This window comes from Artemia franciscana, chromosome 16, assembly GCF_032884065.1.
Source record: "Artemia franciscana chromosome 16, ASM3288406v1, whole genome shotgun sequence".
NCBI lineage: Eukaryota > Metazoa > Arthropoda > Branchiopoda > Anostraca > Artemiidae > Artemia > Artemia franciscana.
Window position 1 is genome coordinate 35,747,524 of NC_088878.1, and position 23,262 is coordinate 35,770,785.

At 33.2% G+C, this 23,262-nt stretch overlaps 1 protein-coding gene across 1 annotated transcript in view; it reads left to right on the forward strand.

The window, feature by feature from the left end:
* Positions 1-23,262, forward strand: part of LOC136037396 (filamin-A-like) — a gene marked incomplete in the record, with an annotated part of 335,049 nt that overhangs the window by 90,525 nt on the left and 221,262 nt on the right. Inside the window, 6 exon segments of the mRNA XM_065720141.1 lie at positions 3,164-3,351; positions 9,563-9,721; positions 13,016-13,147; positions 14,710-14,928; positions 16,046-16,268; positions 19,455-19,559. Coding sequence (XP_065576213.1) covers positions 3,164-3,351; positions 9,563-9,721; positions 13,016-13,147; positions 14,710-14,928; positions 16,046-16,268; positions 19,455-19,559 — 1,026 coding nt within the window.

Genomic DNA, 23,262 nt, shown 5'->3' on the forward strand with positions numbered 1-23,262 from the left:
TGCTGTAGATAAATTATCAAGAGAAGAACCGTGCTAGGAAGGGGCTAGGATATTTTGATCTTAGATTAATAACTAAGCAGTGTTTATGTGTTTCTTAGTTTTAAGAATATCAAACAAGCATATTCATCGATAGAAAAACTTTGGCTAAGGTCTTGTCCTTGTAGGGTAAACCAGTTAAGTATATTAAATTGATTAACTGTATCTGTGACACTAATATTGCCATGGTTAAAGTCGGGAGAGAGGTTAGTGGTTGTATTGGCGCAAAATAAGAAGGTAAGCAAGGTTATATTCTATGCCCAACTATATTTTTTTTTAAACATTGTCCTAAGGAACACGGCAAGGCTGTGGTAGAATAAAGAACGAAATGGGAAAGCAAAAACTCTACATTTTTTGCAAAGGACTCGAGTATCTTAAATAAAAATGTTTTCAAAAAATGAGTGACTTTTTTGGGGTTTTCAAGAGTTCAGTTTCCAAAAACAGGCTAAAAAATAATGTTAAGAAGGCTAGAATAAGAGATAATTTTAAGTTGCATAGGCTAGGAATATATGAAGATGAAGAGGTGATGTTAGGTAATAATAAAATTGATCAAATGAATAGCAAAACCTACCTTCATGGATAGTATTGCTGGTAGAGATGGTGAATGCAGTAAAGATGAAAAAATAAGAATAGTCATGTTGTAGGGTGACTTTCCGCAAGTGAAAAAAGCTCGGAAGAACAGTGAGACAATTCAAGAACTAAGACTATAATATGAGAAACCATGGTAATGACCGTATTCAAGGTTTTTTGTATATTTTTAAAAAAAATTTTATTATGGTAACATCAAAGTAGAAAAAGTAAGAATTTACAGTGACGCAAAAAGTGTGACAAACACACAACAAATTATTAGGTACCTTACCTTAGATCTACTTGTGCCTCCAGAGACACCCAGGGTATCGAGAAGTAGCAGCCAATTTTCACGCAGGTTTGCTGCTGGGAGTATATCCTTCCACTGAGGCTGAATTTAGGTGTCCAAGTTTTTGCAGATCTCTTTGGTGCATTCTGGTTCTGGGTCTGCTTCTGCGCCTTCGTCCCAATGGTTGCCAGTGGGGCCCTAAATTAGGTAGCCGAGGATTGTCCATATGATTTGAGGCTCAATCTTGATGTTTCAGTTGAAGTGATGTGTTCCCCCGAGGGCAGGCCCCTGAGCTTCAATTTGTGGTTTGCAAGTCCACAGCTCAACCATCCTCATTTAATGGACTTGGGTCCGCCATGCTCTCCCGGCGTCAGTAAGACAAGGTTCCTTACATAGTTGAGTTCATTATTAGTTAACTCAGTTTTATTTATTCTAGTTAGTTTTTGTCCATGTATTTAGTTTTAATGTAATTAATTATTATTCAATTAATCTTAATTTAGTTAAACTAGTTAATGTCAAACTATTGAAGCAAGTATAACAGCACAGTCACAGAAATATAAGATATAATTTAGCTAAATCCATAAATGATGTTATGAAGTTGGAAAGCCGTGACAATTATTCTAAATTTCGTTTTGAGAACAAAAGAAAAAAAAACTGCAACAATTCGGTGTGAACACAGAGATAAGACATGGTGTCGAGCCTTGAGTGTTCTTTAACCTTTGTTTATTTAAGTTTTGAACTTGTCTGACTCTTCGACAAAAGCGTTGTTGGATATTCATCGACCTGTTGAGAGGGCTGATCTGGAAGTAGAGCATCTTTGGGTATGGCATTAAGTATTGTATAAGGTATGGGGTATATATGGCATCTTCGGGTAAGGAGTATTAATTAAATACATCTCTTCATGCTCAACTATTGGATTAAGGTCCTTTTTGGATGAAGATCTAAAAGTGGATAAATATCCATTGTGGATAAATTTTTGGAAAACATTTAATAAATCTTCCTCAGTCTCTCAAAGTACCCATGTTTCATAACCATGCCTCACCACTGTCATTACTGTGGTTTTCGATATTCTAGTCTTAGTTCGGAGACTTGTATTACTCTTCTTCCAAGCAGATGAGGATCGAAAAATCGACGGAAACACGAAAAAACCTATGTTACACCATCTGTAATAATTTGAGGTTATAAAACGTTAGAATTAACTGTCAAATTGAGTTCGTTTTCAAAATACATTAAGATTGTTGTTGAGATGAAAAGTTGCAACAATAGTCCTAAAATCATTTTGTGAAAGCCCAAAAAACTACAACAGATATTATCCTAGTTCGAAGACTTTTATTACTCTTCTTCCAAGCCGATAAAGATCGAAAAATCGACGGAAACACGGAAAATCAATGTTACGCCATCTGTAAAAATTTAAGGTCATAAATCGGTAGAATCAACGGTCAAATTGAGTTTGTTTTCAAAATACATTAAGATTATTTTTGAGTTGAAAAGTTGCAACAATAATCCTAAAATAATTTTGTGAAAGCCCAAAAAACTACAACAGGCATTTTCCTAGTTCGAAGACTTTTATTACTCTTCTTCCAAGCCGATAAAGATCGAAAAATCGACGGGAACACGGAAAAATCAATGTTACGCCATCTGTAAAAATTTAAGGTCATAAATCGGTAGAATCAACGGTCAAATTGAGTTTGTTTTCAAAATACGTTAAGATTGTTGTTGAGTTTAAAAGTTGCAGCAATAGTCCTAAAATCATTTTGTCAAAGCCCAAAAAACTGCAACAAGTATTTTCCTAGTTCGAAGACCTATATTACTCTTCTTCCAAGCCGATGAAGATCGAAAAATCGACGGAAACACAGAAAAATCAATGTTACGCCATCTGCAAAAATTTAAGGTCATAAATCGGTAGAATCAAGTGTCAAATTGAGTTCGTTTTGAAAATACATTAAGATTGTTGTTGAGTCGAAAAGCTACAATAACAATCCTAAAATCATTTTGTGAAAGCCCAAAAAGCTGCAACGAGTATTTTCCTAGTTAGGAGACTTCTATTACTCTTCTTCCAAGTGGATGAAGATCAAAAAATCGACGAGAACATGGAAAAAATCTATTTTGTGCTATCTGTAAAAAGTTGAATTCATAGAAACGTTAGAGTCAACGGTCAAATTGAGTTCGTTTTCAAAGCACATTAAGATTGTTGTTGAGTTGAAAAGCTGCAGCAATAATCCTAAAGTCATTTTATGAAAGCCCCAAAAACTGCAACGAGTATTTTCCTAGGTGTGAACGGAGGCTTGAGATTGGGTGTTGAGCCCGTTCTTCGACCTGTTGACATGGCTGATCCTGAGGTGGAGCATCTTGGTGTAATGGCATATGCTGCTGGCTTCCAATGGCTTAAGAAGAAACCACCCCCAGGTGAGCGATTGGTCGTAAACATTGATACAAAGAAGGCCCGTGTCAACCAGCCAGTAAGTCTGCTTAATTATTTTAGTTTAGTTTTGTCCTTCCACTATTCATTCCATTTTGTCTTTTATTTTATTTACTTTTTCCTTCCCCTGTCTCTTTTTTAACTAATTTCAAATGCCAAAGTTTCTTCCTCTGTACGTTAAAAGCTTCAAATCGGCTATGTAACCCAGAAGACATTGTGTAATATTTTCAGTAGTGAACCATATGAATCCAGCCAGAGTAAGCCCAAAATTAAATTTCAAATAAATTTTAATGTAAAGTAAATTAAATTAAAAACCAACTATTTTAAAGAGCCAAGAAAGAAGGGTGCACCATCTCTTGGGATGCATTAGCTGAGAGAGAGAGATAGACATTTTTTTAGTAACAAAAAAAAAAAAATACAACAGAATTTGTTTCACCTGTAGGCAAGGCCATATCCAGGGGGGTAGAGGGTTTGAACCCCACCCCTTCGGAGTGTTTGTCCGACTCGTAAAACGTAATAATAATGCATAAGAATATATTCTTGATGTGATGTTTAAGGTTTTTTGTACCCACCCTCGAACAAAATCCTGGATACGACCTTGCTTGCAGAGAACAATCCGGGGGGGGGGGGCTTATTAAATAGCAGATGACAAATAATATTTATATCCAATCAACAATATAAGGAAAACTGTAAGACAGCGTAGTTTTTGGAGATAACTACACTAATTGTGAGTGGTAAAAGTAAGTAAAAGTAAGTAAGTAAGACACTAGACCCTTAAGGTCCAAACCGGCGGTGCTGATTTCTCTTTTATGGCCCTTCAGCCAGGAAGTGCAATGGGGGGTTGGGGGCCAACCATCCTGTGCTTTCACACACCCTTCCTGGTTACCTTCCCCAGATTTATCCTGGTACCCATTTAGAGCTGGGTCGACTCTGGCTGAGCTTACAGAGTCACGCCACTGACCCCCGTCTCAAACTAAATAACTGGTCACAACTGGGATTGAACCCGTGTCCTTTGGACACAAAATTCCCACGCCAGCGCACCAACCACTCAGCCGCGCGCCAGTGGTACCATCATATTACTCGTGTAGTCACAGTAAAATAATTTATGAATCAAGTCAGAGATAGCCAGAAGTTCCATTACACAGAGTTTGTAAAACAGAAATTGTTTCTTAAAACAGAATTTGTTTACAAGATGGAATGTAACATATAGTATTATGCAAAGCGTTATTCAATACAAAGGCCCTCTGGCAAGTGTTTTATGTAAAATTGGGAAAACTTACCTTGCTCTAGATGATGAGGAATATGAACTGATGCTTGATCTTTGCTCTCTACTATCAAATTTTCTACTACAATCGAGGCTTCGCACCCTAAATGCTGCTCTGCTCTGTTGGGGTCTCCAGAAGGTCGCCTTGAGGAGCAACCTAATAATAGTAGCAGTATTTTGCTTCTGCAAAAAAGATGATAAACAAGTTTAATTTTCGCTCCCATCTTATGGTGTCAGCTGCACTTTTGGACTTCGAAACATTCAGGATAAAAGAAACTGATGACTGTCTGAACCTTCTTGATGGTTCACTGACAAGAAAGGAATTCTTGTTCTCAATGATTAAAACTCTGGTCCAAGAGACTGACATATTTATTAATTCATTTATTTATTAATAATGTATTAATATTTATTTTAATTTAATATTAATATTAATTTATTAATATTTATTATTAATTAATATTTAATATTAATTTATTAATATTTATTAATTTATCACATCTCACTCTTTTCTGTGGATGTTTGAATTATGCAGGCTTATCTCAATCTTGACGAGATTTTTAAGAAACTAAACCTCAGCTGGGGAGGGGGGGTTAAACTGAGGTTTGGGAGTGGCAGTTGGCCCTTCTGCCTCATAGCTAATTACATTCTTGAGTCACAACTGAAAAAAAAACTTTATCGCCAGGAAATTCGGGCAATTTAAGCTTTAAATGACAAATGAAACCTGAAGTGAAATTTGGCTCACTGAGAAAGGAAAACGTAGGGTGACCTTGATAATGTGAAAAGTGGCAGGAGGGTAGCGTTTGCACTTGCAAAAAACAGCTATTGAAACTGCGTCAAATCTGTCAATTAGATGTTCTAAAGTTGCCTGATTTGTGTTGCAACTTGCCCTTGAGGTCCTATTTTGGATCCACTGCGGTGGTACCAGCATGGTTTTAAGAGCCACTGCAAAAAGCGGGCATCCAAATTTGGTAATATGCCAAACGCGTTACTTATATGGAAGTATAATCAAGGTAGATGGTAACAAATTTGTATTGCTAAGAATCACGCCCGGCTTTCTCGTGTAGAAGGATCGAACCCGTTCGAGATGAGCATCCGAAGAGAGTAGTGCCCGAAGGTGCGCCGAAAACCGGCGGCTTGCCGCTTAAAACCTTTCAGTGCGCAGTCGCTGCTGATATGGTCAGTGACGGCCCGACCATTTGAGACGCTTGAGAATCAAATATAATGCAAAATCAAATATTTAATGGTAGAAGCAAAAATTTTCGATCCTCTCAAAATATTTTTGTATATGCTCATCAACTATGGATTTTCATTTGTTTCTGTCTTCTTCGCTACACTGTAATATTTTCTAATTAAGAAGTTTCGATTAGCCATGATTTTCCTCGAATACCTTATTTATAAATGCTTTACTATATTCAAAAAAGCTAGCTATTCCACAAAAGCCTTAGAACAAGATTTCTACATATGTACATGCTTTTTTTTACATATAATTTCTGAGCACTTCTTATTCAAACTATGAAATACTACATGTTTTTTTTGTTTTTTTTTTTTTTTTTTTTTAATATTCGGTCTTTTTCTCGATTTGTTTTATTATAGGCCAGAAAATACAATCTTGGGTACGTGCTTGTCAGTAATACAAATGAAAGAAGTGGTTTTCTTTGTTGTTCAAGGTCGTGGCTTTTAAGTTTCCTGCTTACGGGTTGTGGCAGTGGGGATTTTGATGGTGGGCCTCTCATCTTGATTCGCTACCGGTTTTGAGGGGCCGCAAGCTCTTTTCGAAATCCAAAATATTTGTTTTAATAATAAACTTCTATTATTAAGTTAAACATATATAATAGTTATCGTTCATGAATCATCTTTCAATGAAAATATCTTTCAATGACTTATATTTTACAAAACACGTTTTTAAACTTTTGGTTACTATTAGCCGCGGTTGATTCTGCACTAAATTGCAGATATTACTGCAACCGTGGCCAAAATTAATTTTCACTATTCTTGGTACTTCAACAACTAGTACAAAAACTTTAATCAAAATAATAACTTTTAATCGTGAGAGATTTTGGTTCATTTTTCCGGCTCTAATGCTAGTCATTTAACTGAATGACAAAAGAAAACCACATAATGGTGTCGCAAAATTTAGTTCAGCTAGTGCTTGTGTATCTATAGGAAGATTAAAAAGTTTTGATATTCAATTATTTTATTATTGGGTGAATATTATTTTTGATTTTTAGCTTTAAGGTAATGCCCTTTTTCATTACTTCAGTTTTTATTACCGAAGGATAGGTCATTAGCGTATCAAAAGTTAAGTAATAATAAAGTTATACCTACTACCAACAACTAATAGCAGCAATAATCCGTCTGAGGCAAACATACCTGCGCACTTTCCTCCTCCAGCTCAATCTATTCAAAGATATATGCTTTACCCTTGCCCATTGACTTCCGATTTTCTTTGAATCCGTCCTTGTGACCTCTTCCCACCCTATTTGGGGACGCCTATTTCTCGTTCCCCCCAGAAGCACACCCAAAAAGGAAAATCTTTGACAATATGTCATTTTTGTCAATATTTCAAAATATTGTCATTTGACAATATGTCCTAGTCATTTCGACAATGTTTATAGTCCTGAAAAGTTGGATCGAACCATGTTTTTACTGCTTGTTGATTGACATGTGGTCTGTCAAACTGGTACCTAAAACCTGGCTTTGACAATTCCTATGGAAAATATTTAACAAATCTTCCTATTCCTTTTTTAAAAGAGTATTGTATACAAAACAAGTTTTTATCAACCGACAGTAAGGAGCATCATTAAGACTTAAAACGGACAGAAATTATTATGCATATGAGGGGGGTTGCCCCTTCCTCAACAGTTCGCTCTTCACGCTAAAGGTTTTCTAGTACTTTAAAAAAAGAAACTTCTTTTAATTAGGCGACCCGTGTGTTTCAGGAGTCGTTCTTAAAGAACTGGGACGAAATTGAAACTCTAGCGTAAAGAGAAAGAAGTTTGGGAGGTATGAAACTAGCTTAGAGGTATCAAAGGAGGTTTTGACTTAGACTTTAGGTTCTGTGTTGCAAAGTTACAAATTTCTACTTTAAGACTCTTAATGAAGGGAGATAGGGTTTCTCCCACCAGTACAATACCGACTTGAAAGAGAACCAAGGAGCAATTGGGATATTTTGGCTTAAAAATATACATCTCAGGGTATCACACCCGAGAAAACTCCAAAGAAAATTTTTTCGAGCAACGTAGTCTTCGATGTTGAGTAGTCTGGTAGTTGAGCTGTTTTTGGCTTAAAATTTCCTTCTGACTTGTGTGAAACTCTAATAGTGACAAGCAGGTCTGAAAGTTTGTAGGGTTGAGCTTTTTTGGGGTTGACTGGTCTGGCAAACCTGTTTAAACCTCATAATTTATTTGGCATGGGCAAAAGTAAGTTTCTTTAACTTCTTTTATTTTAGCTGTAAATTCTGGAAAAAAAATCAATTAAGAAATAGACTAGAAATGATAATTTTGTGAGTTATAGTTCTAATTTTTGTCTTCCGAGCTACATGGAAATTTACATTTTTCTGACTGAGCAGCTTTAAAGTGTTTTTTATGGAGGGGGGTGGACTAAAATTGGCAGGGGTTGATCTGGGGGGAGGACTTGTGTGGACACTCCTCTGTCCGCCTCTTGCAGTATGTGACATTCATGCAAAACGTACGACTTGGCTTCTTTTATTTCCACTGGAGCCTTGTGCAAAAAAAATAAGATTCGAAATGATCACAAGGGAAACTAAATATTAAGAGAAACCTAACATTTTCTCAATTTGTAGTTTTTATGACATTCTAAGACTTTTGAAAAAAATTTGTTTGCTGGTAGGTGACCTTTAAATACTTAAAATACTTCTTATTTTTCTTTTTTTTTCTTCAAGTATAGCTTCCAATTTAGATTATTGAATATGATATTTAAATTAAAAATAACTTGAAAATTGCTTCAGCAAGTAATTATTGAGTTAGGGTTCAATTAGGATTTTGGAGGTGAATGGACCAGATGTATTCGGTCCCATTCCCTGAAAGACAAATATATGTATAAAAAGTGTACAAATATGTACAATCTTTTTTACATGTGCATTAACAACTTTGCTACCCCGATCAAGAATCTTGTTCAAAGATAGATTCAAGGGCTCTAGCAACTATATTGTCACGCATGCGCATTACGCATACTCATTGCAACGGCATACGCATAGCGACTAAAAACACTGATTGTAAGTAAAACATGCTTAAAAAAAATACGTAAAAAAATATGCAAAGTATGTGCAAAAAGTAAAATTTTGCCAGTTTAATTGAAATATAACGTTTTCCCGACTGCACTAACCTTACTTCACAACTTTGATTAGCTATCTTTGGAAAAATGTTGGCTGCACCCTTCCCCTCTCTTTTGAAAAAAAACTTATATGAGTACGCACAAAATAGTTCACAAACTATGCTCTTTTTCTACTAAAAGTCACTAACTAACATGGATTAGTTGAATTAACTGAAATAAGAATATAAGCTCTTTGTTTCCTTTTAACTAACTTTCTTTTACATCTAACTGTTTTTAATTTTTATCTAATCATCTCCAGTAATTCTTTTTTTAATTATTTCCAGTTATTCCATTTATCATCTAGTTACTTAAATTTTGCGTATACAATTATTTCCACAAACTCTAATGACCTAATTGTTTTTGGTTATGAATATTTATTCTAATAATCATCCAATTTTTTGTAATTTTTCAAACTAATTATTTCCAAAAATTTTAGTTTGATTAAGCTCTAAGAAATCATCTGTGTTTCATCTAATTAATTTACGTGTTTTTCATTATTTATCATTTTATTTTAGATCAATTAAAATAGTATCACTACAGAATTAAAAATATAATTAATGAAAATGTTGTGACAAAAAATGCTCGAAATTAAAAAATGTTATGTATAACCTATAAGTATTAAAGTATATATAAGTATAAGTATTTTTACTCACAGTCGAACTTTCGTTTGGAATTCATATACCCAGAGGACATTGATCCATCTCTGATACGAGTTGAAATCATTGGGCCAAACGGACCTGTACCTTGTGATCTTGAACTTGGTCCTGACGGAGGAATTGGAACATTCATACCCACTGATGTCGGCATGCATGAGGTCAGTAAATTTCGTTCTAGTTGTGCGATTTTTATCATATCAAAAAGAGAAAAACATCGACTTAGGCAGCATACTATACTAAATTCTAAAATAACAGTACTCAATTATATTTGGTATATTTCCAGCAGTGATGGTCCAGATTTAAATTAGGTTTAAAGATAAGATTCAAGTGTTATTCATATCCTTTTCCGAATGGTTTAATCTTTATCATTTTTGAATAAACTTTTCCCTACGGTTCATGTATATATTACCGCGAATATCCGAAATCTGTTGAATATTGACATTCACCGGTGAATGTCAACAAAAACATGATCGCTTGGTCTATGTCTGAAGTAGTTTTTAGAATCTTGCAGGTAGGCCCGCAGCTTTTTTATTTTGCCACATCGTCCATCTAAAATATTAAAGGGCTAATGGAATTCAATGAAACCTGTGAAAGCTTCTGTATTGAATTTCAGTGTGTTCTGAATGATCTATCTTACCGTATTATCTTCCTGGTACGAGCCTGAATTGTTGAGGTTGGTATCAAGTAGAGGCAGCATCAAAAGCAGCTTTCCAGAAACAGACACCGTGCAGCAGAACCGCAGCAGACAGCTTTCGATGTAGCTTTCCGGACACCGTGGTGGTTGCTGCAGTCCGTCTTACTGCCTATGTGTTTGAAGAGTGTCGAAAGGATTCCTTTCCTTCTGCCTGACGGTAAACCTTATATGCTTCTGTAAGCTTCTGTATTGAATTCCAGTGTGTTCTGAATGATCTATCTTACCGTATTATCTTCCTGGTACGAGTCTGAATTGTTGAGGTTGGTATCAAGTAGAGGCAGCATCAAAAGCAGCTTTCCAGAAACAGACACCGTGCAGCAGAACCGCAGCAGACAGCTTTCGATGTAGCTTACCGGACACCGTGGTGGTTGCTGCAGTCCGTCTTACTGCCTATGTGTTTGAAGAGTGTCGAAAGGATTCCTTTCCTTCTGCCTGACGGTAAACCTTATATGCTTCTGTAAGCTTCTGTATTGAATTTCAGTGTGTTCTGAATGATCTATCTTACCGTATTATCTTCCTGGTACGAGTCTGAATTGTTGAGGTTGGTATCAAGTAGAGGCAGCATCAAAAGCAGCTTTCCAGAAACAGACACCGTGCAGCAGAACCGCAGCAGACAGCTTTCGATGTAGCTTTCCGGACACCGTGGTGGTTGCTGCAGTCCGTCTTACTGCCTATGTGTTTGAAGAGTGTCGAAAGGATTCCTTTCCTTCTGCCTGACGGTAAACCTTCAGCGCAGGAATGATATTGAATACCATCTTCAGCTATAATATCCTCAATTATGCTATTTTGCCTAGACTGACATCTTTTGTTGGGTGTGCTTAAAGTTAGTAGATTTTACATATTTGCAGTCACATGAAAAGTAGTTTCTTTCGATTCGAATTTTTTGTCGTAGTTCTTTTTTATAGTTTTAGCTACTATTACTATAGATTGCTCCTTACTCACAGTTCATTATCATGAACTTATTGGCAGTGGCGTAATATCGTAGAAATCCTGGAGGGGGGGGGGCAAAGTTGGAACCGATTTTCCAAAATCAAGTGAAAATGACAGTGAAAACTGAAAAATGATCCATCTTGCACCGTAAAGGTAAAGATATACTAAAGAAAACGGACCTGTTTCTGTGGATGTTTGAATTATGCAGGCTTATCTTAGTCTTGACAAGATTTTCGAATAAACTAAATTTTAGCTGAGGGGGGGGGAGGTTGGAAACCGAGTTCTTGGAGGGGTAATTGCCCTTCTGTGCCATAGCAAATTATGCCCCCCGCTTCTTGATTGATCAGTAATTTTTAAATATTCCCGTATTCAAGAGAAAACAGGGGAATGCAGTAGGAAACTCAAAAAACAAATTATTTACATTTTCGTGCTGGATGTCTGGTCATGCTCCATTAATGATTTCAAAGTATATTTCTTATTTTCTTGTCAATATAAATATTTTCTTTTTTACACTCCATAAATGTTAAACGTGTGAATATTTTGATTTAATATTAAAAAAAAGTAAAAAATAATTAAATTCGGGTTTAAAAACATAGTGCGGTCATTGACCTTTTTAGAAATGCGATAAAGAGAAGGACAAATTGAAGAAAACAGAAGAAATAGTGCTTTCACTCACCTTCTTAGAAATGCAGTCAAAAGAAGAAAAAAGGAGAAAAGAAAAATACTGTACAATACCAAACACATTAGGATACTATAGACCACCAATTTAGGTGTATTAAGCGTTATTTGGTACCTCATTTCTTCTCGGGACAGAATGCATTTTAAGCCATCTATTGAAAACCTTTACAAAAATTTCAAAATAAAAAACTTGCTCATGAATTTAAAATATAGTTAGATAATATATGTAAATAGCTTGAAATTTGTATATATAACAAATCCGTTTATAATTAACACACTTTACAACAAGATTCTGAGGATATATTTATTGGTATAATGATGCATTTATTTGTTTTGACTAGAATGTTTCCTTTTCCTTATTTTCTCTATTATAAAAATCTTTTCGAAATATTATTTTCTTTATGGGTGCGTAAAAAAATTTCTAGAAGAACGAATAGGAAAAAATAGACCTGAAATAGAATAATAGGAAAAACAGAAACATTATTTTACCTGGGCTTGGTTCTTAATGGCGACCACTTCAACAAACAAAGTCAATCACTCTCTAATTCTACTCCTTAACAAAATTCTATCCCCCCTCCTTAAGATAAGCTGTTAATACCAAAATGCTTGTCAAACCAACAAAACAAACACACCTAGAACTAAACCTTAGAAACACAATGCCTAAGTAGTCTAAAGGTGTCTCAGAGTGATTTCATTTCAATAAGTTAATCATTTAGATTAACATTTTATATATTTAAACATTTATTCATATATTTTATATCAAATATATCATAGATATTATATATATATATATATATATATATATATATATATATATATATATATATATATATATATATATATATATATATATATATATATATATATATATATATATATATATAAATATATGTGTATATATATGTATGTATGTATATATGTAAATGTATGTATATATATAAATATATATCAAACATTTAAAACATATACATCTTAACATTTTAATATTAATCATTTAGATATGTGGAAAGTGTTGTTATTTATTGTATTTTAAATCTTTTCGAGGTGAGCTCCCTGCTGGTCTTATTCAATTATTTGTGTTTGTGTATTTTGTGTGAAATAAATCTTATCTTCTTCTTTCTATCTTTATAGTTTTCGTTTTCTTTTATAGCTCATCGTGTACAACGAAGATGAGCCGGTGAAGGGCTGTCCTTACCATATTCGAGCTGCACCGGACAGAGCAGAAAAAATTATGTTTTCTGGGTTAGACCCCTGTTCAGTGGGCTCTGTAGTGGAAGTTTCAGTAAGTACAACCAATTAGTAAAAATGTCCAACCCTATCCTTGTATGGTATTGAATACCCCTGGTCTTCGCAAATCAAGAAAAGTAACCTTTCAGAGGCTACTACATAAAGAGATTGATCTGGCAAGGACATCTACAGGGAAACTTTAGTTAAAAACTCGATCAATGAATACAGGAAACTTATAATACGACTAACTTTGGCTCTTTAATGGGTTTAATGCCCAAACAAAATGTCTGGGTAATTTTAACAGTTGAGTAATTTTATGGTAACCGATAAATTTGGTGCATATAACCGTCTATCTTCAGTCTCATCCAAAATTGCTTCTACGAATTTCGCCTGTTATTCAGAAAATTTGGTCCTTACGAAATATAAAAATAAACGTAATAGACTAAAAAAAAAACATGCCAAAAAATTTTAACATATCAAACAAAAAAATGAACACCCCAAAATATTCTTGAGATTAATTGACAGTTTTAAACTTATAAATATTTGATAGATATTGTTCGATAAACATGAATTGATACTTTGGATAAACTGATTACTAAATAAAAAGGCCAACATTGTCTTCTGACATGCATTGCTGTCATCACGAATAGTTTTAAGTCCATCCTATCCCGTATACCCTTTTTAACTCTGCAGGATAGGGTAAGGTAAGGTAAAGGATACGGCATTAGACTTTACAGTCCCTACCGGCGGTGCTGATCTCCGTTTCTTGGCCCTTCAGCCAGGAAGTGCAATGGGGGGCTGGGGGCCAACCATCCTGTGCTTTCGCACACCCTTCCTGTTTACCTTCCCCAGATTTCTCCAGGTACCCATTTAAAGCTGGGTCGACTCTGGCTAAGCTTATAGAGTCACGCCACTGACTCCCGTCTCAAACTGAACAATTGGGTACACTGGGATTCGAACCCGCGTCCTTTCAGACAAAGGATCCCAAATCCAGCGCACCAACCGACCAGGCTAGGACGGCCTTAGGCTAGGATAGGATAGGGTGGTTCCACATATGTTGTATATAGCCTTATTTCTGGATCAATATAAGCTAAAAAAGAGAAAAAAATACGCTATATATGGCAGTGTCCCCAGCAAAAATTAGAAAAAGTGAAGAAAGCCAACTCCAATTTATATTTCAGTTAATGGCCGATAGTTGTGACCAAACAGTTACGGCGGACTTAGTATGCAGAAAATAGGAAACTACAGTATAGGAAGCAACAGAAAAAACAGTAAGTAAGTAAGACAGCACTAGAACCTTAAGGTCCAAACCAGCGCTGCTGATCTCCGTTTCATGGCCCTTCAGCCAGGAAGTGTAATGGTTGGCTTGGGGCCAACCATCCTATGCTTTCACACACCCTTCCTGCTTACCTTCCCCAGATTTCTCCTGGTACCCATTTAGAGCTGGATCGGCTCTGGCTGAGCTTACAGAGTCACGCCACTGACCCCCGTCCCAAACTGAATAACTGGTCACAACTGGGATTGAACCCGTGCCCCTTGGACAAAGAATTCCGACACCAGCACGATTTGTAGTGGCGTGATAATTAGAGAGTTCTAATTTTTTATTTACTTTTGTAGATCAATTCTAACGGAGCAGCAGATAGTATACTTCAGGTAGTTGCAGAAGCACCCTCTGGGAGGGAGCTGCATTGTCCGGTAGATAGAGATGGCAATGCATTTATTACTACATTTAAACCTGATGAAGCTGGCCAATGGAGCATTGCCATCTACTATGATGACGAGCATATACAAGGCAGTCCTTTTTCATGTGTTGTTTACGACCCACATGCAGTAAAAGTAAGACATTCATATTTTGTTGTTATACTGTGTTTGTTTGCTGTGATACAATATTATTAGTTGAAAAATGATAAAAACAAAAATTGTGAAAAGCTAACAGAAAAACAAATAAAGCCAAAATTAAAAGAAAAAAAAAATTGAAAACATACAGAGCGGAGAACCAACAAACAATAAAGTCGGAAATTAGCTGCAATGAAAATTTAAAAGGCAAAAAACCTGATTTCAAGAGTAAGCCACTCACCAATACCTACGATAGCGAAGACCAAATTCTTAATCTCTTAACTTAATCACTTAATATTAAATAAGTGACTGAGGGAGTAAAACAAAAAGAAAAAATATTCACCTGGTAATTGAACGCAAGTAGCTAGCCTGGGGAAAAAAACTATGTTACATGTTGTCGAATTTTAATTCTTTTTTTTCGGATATGACGGGTTGGGGGTACGTGTCTTCTGGTGAATGTGAAGTTTATGCAGGATTTATCTCAGAGATAAATAAATTATCAATTTCTGTTTATTATTTGATTATAATTTTAATATTATGTCCAGTCTTATTTGGTTATGTCTATAATTTTACTATTAAGGAGAACAGATAAATTTTACCCAGTAATTAGTCTCAAAACTAATATACAAATTAATTAGTACTAATATACTAGTATTAATATAATATAGTACTAATATACTATATTAGTACTAATATTCTAATATATAATTCTGATGTATTAAAGATTTGCTTTATCTCTTTTAAAACTATAATAGAGAGACAATAATGCTATGTTTTACAATGTTGAACGGTTGTAACGCCCGAATGATGGCTGTAACGCCCGATGATAAGATGAGGATAGACCTGGTATTATAACCGTTCGGTATAGTAAAAAAAATAGTGGGAATGCGCATAGTTGGCTGTATATTCATTCATCAAGGGGAGGGGGGAGAGGTAAAGTGGAGTAATTTAACTGTAGGAATAAGTTGAATAAATATTTATGATTGTTTTGAAGTAGTGTCAGGATTTTGAAGGGTTTCCTTCAAATAATTCCCAGTCCTTAACTATTCCCTTACTAAATAAAGTCTATCTTTTGTTATATAGTTTCTACTAGTGTGTAGAGTGTATTCTTTTTTAGCTCTCAGGGCTTGAAGGAGCTGTGCCACAAGAGTCTTTTACCTTCACATGTGATGCAATTGCCGCTGGTATTGGCGAGGTACGCTTTGATGTTGTTCATCGAGGAAAATCAATACCTCATCAAAAGATTGAAATTAAACCTGGTATATACCGGGTAACATTCGTTCCTCCTGAGCTGGGAAAATACAGGATATATACTTATTTTAATGGGAGTGAAGTTAAGGGTAATTATTTAATTTTTCATTATACATTTTTTAGTTACAGCTGAATATTCCACCTTATCTTTGTACTGAAGATGTTACTAAGCAACGAATTTGTGACGCTTCGACTTTGAAGAAAAGACTTTCAATGTTACTTACGTTTTTTCTTTATTCCAGGCAATTTCATTTGGAACTTTTCTTGAAAAGGCTTTTTTTCACGTCTTCGACAAAAAACCTAAATATCGAAGAAATAAACGTTCAAATGTGGATACGTCCACATTTGACGATGTGGATACGTCCACATTTTACGACAGTGAAACCAGATACAAAAGTCTGGATATTTCGACCACTTATACAGCGATCATTATCAGTAGATATATGCTGATGAGTATATCTACTGATGTATATGTGGTCTGTTTATGGTTTGTGATGAATATGTGTTCTGATGAGCTTATATGATCGCTGTGTATGTGGTCGAAATATCCATACTTTTGTATCTGTTTTCACTGTCTAATAAATGAACTTATCTACATTCGAACGTTTATTTGTTCGTCATAGAAAGGCAGTGTGGTCTTGGGAGAAACCTAATTTAAGGTATTACGCCGAAAAAAATTTAAACATTTTTTATTTATTTTTAATTCAAATAAAGTTTATTGTTGATTTTAGTTTGAAAAAATATCTAAAACACTGCTATATAGATTTTGCGACGTAGGCATAACTGTGTGACCAACATCCGGCAGACCAAATTGGAAGTAAAGGAAAAGAACATATCTATGCTTTATCTTTCCAAGCCTATTTTGAATATTTTATTGATTATTTAAAGGCTTATATTGTTTACATATTACTTTTAAATCTTATTGGTGATCAGCTGAAGTATTGTAAAAAATTTTGTTTCCCAATCCAAAAATTTAAGCTGTTAAAGTTCCAAGGACAACCATACCCTAGCTATTTAAAGATTTATAGCCTGCAGACTTTTGCTTTGTACGCTTAATATTATTATTGAATCGGTTTTCCCTTGCCATTAGGTGTTCAGATACTCAGAAAATTCAATTTTTTTTCAAAATTTGATATGTGTTTCTATTTTTTATTTTAATAAGTAGTTGAATTGGGAGGCTTTGGCGTCAAAATCTTACTTGGGTGCCTCAAAAATATCCTTCTTGGCAAAAATAGTCTTTAAAGTACCAGTGTTAAACATGTCGTTTAAATTACCAACCAAAAACATTAAAATGAGAATATTTTAGTTTTATCAGTAAAAGTATTTTTTTGCACCTTGAACCCATCTTAAATCTATTCATACATGAAAGCCGCGATTTTTCCAAGATTTTTTCCAAATTATGAAATTTTTAGGGTAGGACTACGCTTTTGACTGTGTTGCAATGTTAAACCGTGAAAAGAGAGTAGTAAAACTAAATATTTATATTTGACAACGCTCCTCATCCACAAAAATTCGAATATTAGCAAGTTTTTGATTTTCAAGGACACCTGCACATTCAAAGGACACCTGCACATTCGAAAGAAAGCTGAACCTTAAGTGGTTTGGTAGCACCTTTTTTTTTTCTCTTATGCGTTACATACGTTTATCTTTTATTTTAAATTGGTTCTCGTTACTTCCAAAACTGGATAACTGAATGTGAAGGTTTTTTCATAAGAATTTAGTTTTAGAATTTTCCTAATTTTTCAAAACAAATATTGTTTTATAAGCTTTTACTTTACTAATTCAAACGGCTAGATTTCATTTTCATTGCCCTTGGTGGTTTAAATATTCCTTTTTTTTCATAATTTCTAGCTACCCAATAATTTTTAAATTTAAGCAGAAAAAATTGTCGTACAAAAATGATTACAGGCACATACAAATATAAAGTCTGAATTCCAATCCGGCTAAGCTCCTTTTTTTGTAAGTTATGGCGTCAACGTGTTCGATTGACTCTGAACATACCCAATCACAAAGAATACTTACCCGAAAATTATTATCAAATTTTTAAATAACAAAAGTGTTTCCGTCATCAAACTGTAGCAGAAATTAGATGTTAGTGTTAACCGCTGGCAGGATGTGTAGATTTATCACAAACAGCAAGGTTACGCATAAAAACAAGGCTTTAACGCAGCCCTTAGATTATGTTGTCTAGATGCATCATTATAGTGAAGCCCGGTAAAAGAATGTCTCTATTTATCTTTTAATTATCTAATATTAATTTATACATATAAATTAATTTAAAATTATAATCTTTTAATGAAATAATATACTAATTCGCTCTTTTTCTTCTTATTAGAAGAAAAATATATTTTTTTTTTATCTTATATATCTATAATATATAATAGGGCTTCGCACCACCCAAACACCTAGTTGGTGGGGCGCTTCGCGCCCCCCCAAGCCCCCCGCGCGCGTAAGTCCTTACGCGCCATATTAGTTACGCGCCATTGTAGTTGTGTCCCTGTGTCCCACCTGTGAATATATATATATATATATATATATATATATATATATATATATATATATATATATATATATATATATATATATATATATATATATATATATATATTTAACTACGTAAAACATGCGAATATACAACATTCTTCGCTGTCCCATTGTCTGTGCATATAAATAGATTGTCAGGTTTACTGACTCTTGAACATGCAACATATAATTGTCCATGGGAAAAACAATCCGTATTCAGATCTATACCTCATTATTCTAATGATGTGTCCCTGTGTCCCGGTCGTCATTTATACTCCCTGTGTCCCGGTCGCCATTTGTGTCCCGGTGTACCAGTTTGTAATTTCTCTTCGAGTGTCCCGGTCGTCATTTATATTCCCTGTGTCCCGGTCGTCATTTGTGTCCCGGTGTCCCGGTCTGTAATTTCTATTTCAACAATCCCTGTGTCCCTGTGTATATATATGTTTTAACTACGTAAAACTTGCGAATATACAACATTCTTCGCTGTCCCATTGTCTGTGCATATAAATAGATTGTCAGGTTTACCGACTCTTGAACATGCAACATATAATTGTCCATGGGAAAAACAATCCGTACTCAGATCTATACCTCATGATTCTAATGACTGCCCTTGAGCTTTGTTGATGGTGATTGCTAATCGAACATTCCCTGTGTCGCCGTCGTCATTTATATATCCCGCCTGTGCCCCTGGCGTCCCCGCTTTTTCAAATGCGAGAGAGTCACAAGTTTAAAATCAATTAATTTTGTTTTAGGCTCACCCTTCAAAATGATGGTAACACCAGATGGTAAACCAGTGCCAGAGAATCAAAAGAAAAGTAGCAGGCGTGACAAGAGTCCAGAAAAACTAGAAAAGATGCGTAAGTATTTTCCTTGTATTATTTGAATTTTTAATGATTTATTGTACTTGTTTCATTTTTTTTGTTACTGCTCAAAATCAGAGCTGTAATTTTACATTTATGATATACATCAAATTTATGCATACACACTGGTTAAAATTAATAAAAGTGATCATTTTAGTTTTTGGATTAATTAACATCTAATTTTGTATATATATATATATATATATATATATATATATATATATATATATATATATATATATATATATATATATATATATATATATATATATATATATGTATATATATATATATATATATATATATATATATATATATATACATATATATATATATATATATATATATATATATATATTACATATATATATACATATATATATATGTGTATATATATATATATATATATATATATATATATATATATATATATATATATATATATATATATATATATATATATATATATATTTAAATATATATATATATATATATATATATATATATATATATATATATATAAATATATATATATATATATATATATATATATATATATATATATATATATATATATATATATATATATATATATATATATATATATATATATATATATATATATACATATATATATATGTATATATATATATAATATATATATATATATATATATATATATATATATATATATATATATATATATATATAAATATATATATATATATATATATATATATATATATATATATATATATATATATATATATATATATATATATATATATACACATATATATATATATGTATATATATATAATATATATATATATATATATATATATATATATATATATATATATATATATATATATATATATGTATATATATATATATATATATCTATATATATAAAAATAAGTTGTCTGTCTGTGGATGTGTGGATGGATGTGTCAGGTGACGTCACCTGAAAAAACTGGATTAGGTGACGTCAAAACTGAAAAAACTAAAAAAAGGCAAAAACTACAAAAAAAACTAAAAACTAATAAAAAAAATAAAAAAGCTAAAAAACTAAAAAAACTATAAAGGTAAAAACCAATAAAAAACTAAAAAAAAAACTGAAAAAACTAAAAAAAGGCAAAAACTACAAAAAAAAACTAAAAACTAATAAAAAAAAGTAAAAAAGCTAAAAAACTAAAAAAACTAAAAAAACTAAAAAAAGGTAAAAAACTAAAAAAAATAAAAAATAAAAAAAAACTAAAAAAAAGGAAAAAACTGAAAAATAAGCTAAAATAAAGGTAAAAACCAATAAAAAACTAAAAAAAAAGGAAAAAACTAATAAATGACGACACTCAAAGAGAAAGCGACCAGGACAAAAAACTAAAAAAAAAGGCAAAAACTACAAAAAAACTAAAAACTAATAAAAAAAATAAAAAAGCTAAAAAACTAAAAAAACTAAAAAAAGGTAAAAAACTAAAAAAACTAAAAACTAAAAAAAAACTAAAAAAGGTAAAAACTAAAAGAACTAAAAAAGAAAAAAATAAATGACGACACTCAAAGAGAAAGCGACCAGGACAAAAGGAATGTTCGATTAGCAATCAACAAAGCACCGGGACACAGGGAGTATAAATGACGACCAGGACACAAGTAAAAAAAAAAATTAACAAAACTAAAAAGAAGGTAAAAACTACAAAAAAACTAAAAAGAAAAAAAAACTAAAAACTAATAAAAAAACTAAAAAATCTAAAAATCTAAATAAACTAAAAAAGAAAAAAAAAGGAAAAAAATAAAGGAGAAAAACAAAACTAAAAAACGAATGTATATACAGACCGTACACCGGGATACAAATGACGACCGGGACACAGGGAATATAAATAACGACCGGGACACAGGGACACAACTACAACGGGGACACCGGGGGAAACAGGGGGATATAAATGACGACCGGGACAAAAAAACTAAAAAGAAATAAAAACTAAAAACTAATAAAAAAAACTAAAAAATCTAAAAATCTAAATAAGCTAAAAAAGAAAAAAAAAGGAAAAAAATAAAGGAGAAAAACAAAACTAAAAAACGAATGTATATACAGACCGGGACACCGGGATACAAATGATGACCGGGACCCGGGACACAGGGAATATAAATGACGACCGGGACACAGGGACACAACTACAACGGGGACACCGGGGGAAACAGGGGGATAACCTGACAATCTATTTATATGCAAAGACAATGGGACAGCAAAGAATGTTGTATATTCGCAAGTTTTACGTAGTTAAAACCATATATATATATATATATCTATATTCACAGGTGGGACATAGGGACACAACTACAATGGCGCGTAACTATTATGGCGCGTAACGACTTACGCGCGCGGGGGGGCTTGGGGGGGGGCGAAGCGCCCCCACCAACTAGGTGTTGGGGTGGCGCGAAGCGCCACCCCAACAGCTAGTATATATATATATATATATATATACATATATATATATATATATATATATATATTATATATATACATATATATATATGTGTATATATATATATATATATATATATATATATATATATATATATATATATATATTTATATATATATATATATATATATATATATATATATATATATATATATATATATATATATATATATATATATATATATATATATATATATTTAAATGTAGTGTCCGTCTGTTACATGACCGTTATTACCGTTACACGAGCTCAAATAATTGAGTCTCTTTTTAAATTTTATTAAATTGCTTAAAATGTAAAAAACTGGTGATTGCACAAACATTTCAATATATTTTGACAATGGATTAAAGCAATTCGAAAACCTTAAAACAGAAAACCAAAAGTTTGAAGTTTAGTAGAAATTGTTAAAGTTTAGAATGCTTGCTGCTCAAAGAAAATTTGTCAAAGAGTTAATTAACGTCAAACAGAAATTATTATTAAATTGCTTAAAATGTAAAAAACTGGTGATTGCACAAACATTTATATATATTTTGACAATGGATTAAAGCAGTTCGAAAACCTTAATACAGAAAACCAAACCAATTTACGCCATCAATTCAATCCAAAAATGACATAGCGTTGCCGGGACCCAGAACACAAGGGACAATGAGAATCCATATATAGAGGCCTGCCGCGTGCCATGCTGGGGCCCGCGGGGACCGGTGGCAAAGCCGCCGGGACCCAGCACTGTCTGTGGTTAGAACACAAGGGACAATGAGAATCCATGTATAGAAGCCTGCCGCGTGCCATTCTGGGGCCGGGCGGTGAAGCCACCGGGACCCAGCTAGTATATTATATTACTTTTATTGATTGTAAACCATCCAAATTACTAGTTCACACCATCTTAGTATACGACATATATATTTTCGAAGACCACACTGTTTTTTCATGACGAAAACTGAATTTTATCGAAGGTGGCACGATCTTCTTCTTCTTACATTGCAAAAGAAAATGCTGTTGATTTATAATGTTCGCGTTTCTCTTATGGATGTTTATATAATTATATACTTGTTTGGTCACATTGTCCCAATACATACGACGTAGATGTTTTCAAAGACCACACTGCGTTTCCGTGACATCCTCTTACAAAAAAGATCATTTTTCAAATCGTCTTAACATAAAAAAAAGCTTAGAACTATTAACCTTGAAAAACTCTTTGGAAATCAAAGTGTAAAAACTTTAA